The sequence below is a fragment of the Penaeus vannamei genome, chromosome 38 (assembly GCF_042767895.1).
Source record: "Penaeus vannamei isolate JL-2024 chromosome 38, ASM4276789v1, whole genome shotgun sequence".
NCBI classification, from domain to species: domain Eukaryota; kingdom Metazoa; phylum Arthropoda; class Malacostraca; order Decapoda; family Penaeidae; genus Penaeus; species Penaeus vannamei.
Window position 1 is genome coordinate 21,696,204 of NC_091586.1, and position 2,500 is coordinate 21,698,703.

At 39.7% G+C, this 2,500-nt stretch overlaps 1 protein-coding gene across 6 annotated transcripts in view; it reads left to right on the top strand.

Moving 5' to 3' along the window:
• The window catches only part of LOC113818982 (Epidermal growth factor receptor pathway substrate clone 15), a 41,209-nt gene that overhangs the window by 14,302 nt on the left and 24,407 nt on the right, over nucleotides 1–2,500 (top strand). For all 6 annotated transcript variants that reach the window (XM_070115836.1, XM_070115838.1, XM_027371213.2 and 3 more), the window contains 2 exons: nucleotides 312–481; nucleotides 663–825. In XM_070115836.1, the coding sequence (XP_069971937.1) occupies nucleotides 312–481; nucleotides 663–825 (333 nt within the window). The remainder of the gene's footprint in view (nucleotides 1–311; nucleotides 482–662; nucleotides 826–2,500) is intronic.

The window sequence follows — 2,500 nt, forward strand, 5'->3', positions numbered from 1 at the left end:
CTCTCCTCTTTCTCCTCCTTCCTTCTCTCCTCCTCTTCCCTCCCTTCCTCCCCTCCCTCCCCTTCTCTCCCCCTCTGTTATCTCCCCTCCCCTCCCCTTCTATCATCTCCCCTCCCCGCCCCTTCTCTCTACTTCCCACCTTCCCCCCCTCCCCTTCTCTCTACTTCCCACCTTCTCCCCCCCCTTCTCTCTACTTCCCACCTTCTCTTCGTCACTCTCTTTCCCCTTTCTCCCTTCCTCCCTTCTGTCCTGTCTATCTTGCCTTCTACTTCATCTCCCTCTCTTCCTCCTTCCATTTGTTGCCCCTGCAGCCCTCAGGCCCCCCTCCAGCCCCATGGGTGATAAGTGCAGCCGAGAAGGCGAGATACGATGTGATGTTCCACAACGCAGATCTGGACAAAGATGGCTTTGTGAGTGGGAATGAGATCAAGGGTGTCTTCCTGCAATCTGGCCTCCCGCAGATGGTTCTAGCACACATATGGTGAGTTCATGTACTTTTTTTATGATTTTTATGCTTCCCTATTTTTCTGTCTTAGGATTTTTTTTTTTTTTTTTTTTTTTTTTTTTTCTGTGATGTCATGCCTGTTCTTGGTTTTCTCGTTTCCCCAGTTTCTTTGTCTTATTCTAAGTGTGGTGAAGTGATGTGCTTGTAACTCACACAGGAACCTCTGTGACATGAAGCAGACAGGGAAGCTGACCTCAGAGCAGTTTGCCCTGGCCATGTGGCTCATCCAGCAGAAGCTCAACGGCACAGACCCCCCTGCCGCCCTCACCCCCGAGATGGTGCCTCCTACCATGAGGCCCAAGCCTTCCACTGAATCCAATGTGAGTCTTGGTCTATGTGCATTGTTCTTGTTTGTATTACTTGTATTTTTCTTTGTGTCAGCTTCCCCTCTTCTTCTCTTTGGAAGAAAAGGAATGGGGGTGAATTTAGGAGTTTGTTTTTATTTTTATTTTGGTTGTATGTATTTATGTGGATTATTGGATTACTATGGTAAACATAATGAAACAAATTTAGGGTGTTTCTTCCATATTAGTTTGGGATTAAAACTCCAGAGTACTTACAAAAGCCTGAAACTATCTAGAGATAAACTCAATAGTCTGTATGTTCGTTTTTCTTAAATAGAATGAGAGCAAGGGTATAAGGAAAAAAGTATTTAGAAAACTAGAGTATGTATGTTTGGGAAAAAATAGTCAGTAAAGTTCATTATATCTTTGAAAATGAATAGTTTTGAGGGGTGCAAATATATAGCCCCGTGGTTCCAGTTTAGAGAATGGAAGTTGCAAAGTTCAAGCCCAGAATGAGAGTTATTGCTGATATTTAAAGATATGAATTTCCTTAGGTAATTGTGGGTGCAAGTGCAAACATCTGGATATGTAGGTGTTTGCCATATATTTATTCTTATTCTTTATGATTGGATATCAGGTAATCAGTATAAGATTCATCATTGTATATTGTAGTCATATGTGATGTGTGTGTTTTGTAGGTCAGTAGGTTATAGTCATCAAATCAGAACTTGAAAAATTATCTCGTAACTTTAAAGCTTTTTGATATGCACTGAGGACTGAGTGTAGGTTATAAAGATGATTTGTTAAGTTCTCATTCTGTTTTCATACTACTTATCTCTTGTGACTCATATAAATTAATACTCTTTTATCATTATATGGACAATTGTATGTATAACAAACAAAATAATTTCAAGTTTTGGCTATGGTGATGGTAGTGTGATTGTGTTTGTGTCAGTGGTTGTATATGGTTGTTGTTTGACCCTATAAAGTAAGAAAAGTGTTTGTGGTTCAAAGCACTGTACTTCTGGTTATGTTAAGATTGAATCTTCATATTCAACTGCTTCAGAGCCAGTGCAGAGGGCAGTCACTTTGAAGGACAGACGTGCTGATCTTTTTCTTTTTCTTTTAAGCACAGTTCATTTTATCTTGAGAGTGTCACTTTAGCTTGTTTAAACCCTGAATTGATTTGTTTTATTCTTATTACACAACTTTTTAGGTTTGGTTGCAGTTTGTTTGTTGATTATAATGGCTTTCAAAATGTGTTCCATGGCTGCTAGAGTTTTTAATGGAGTTGGGTGTGGCAAAATTGACGTGGTTCTTTTGAATATATAAAGATATCTTTACATATTTGTGAATAATTTCCCCAGTGAATATTAGTTCCTTTAAGGTAATTAAGTACAGGAATACAATTGTAAGCCCAAAGTCCTCAACTACGCTGTTTACAAATTTCATAGGCTAAACTGAAAGTGAAATGTTTTATCTTGACTTTGGAAATATTTACCTCTCAGTGTGGCATAGAGACATATTCCAGCATATGGGACAGAAACAAGGCCTAAATCCTACATCTGAGGGGCTTTAGCTCCTGAACTACTGCCCCAAGAGCCAAACAAGTGAAAATCCGTTTAGAGCATACAATTTGGAGCTATATGACTGTGCATGGCAGGTATCCATGCCAACTGGAATTGGCTTATTAAGGCAAAGATAGATGCAC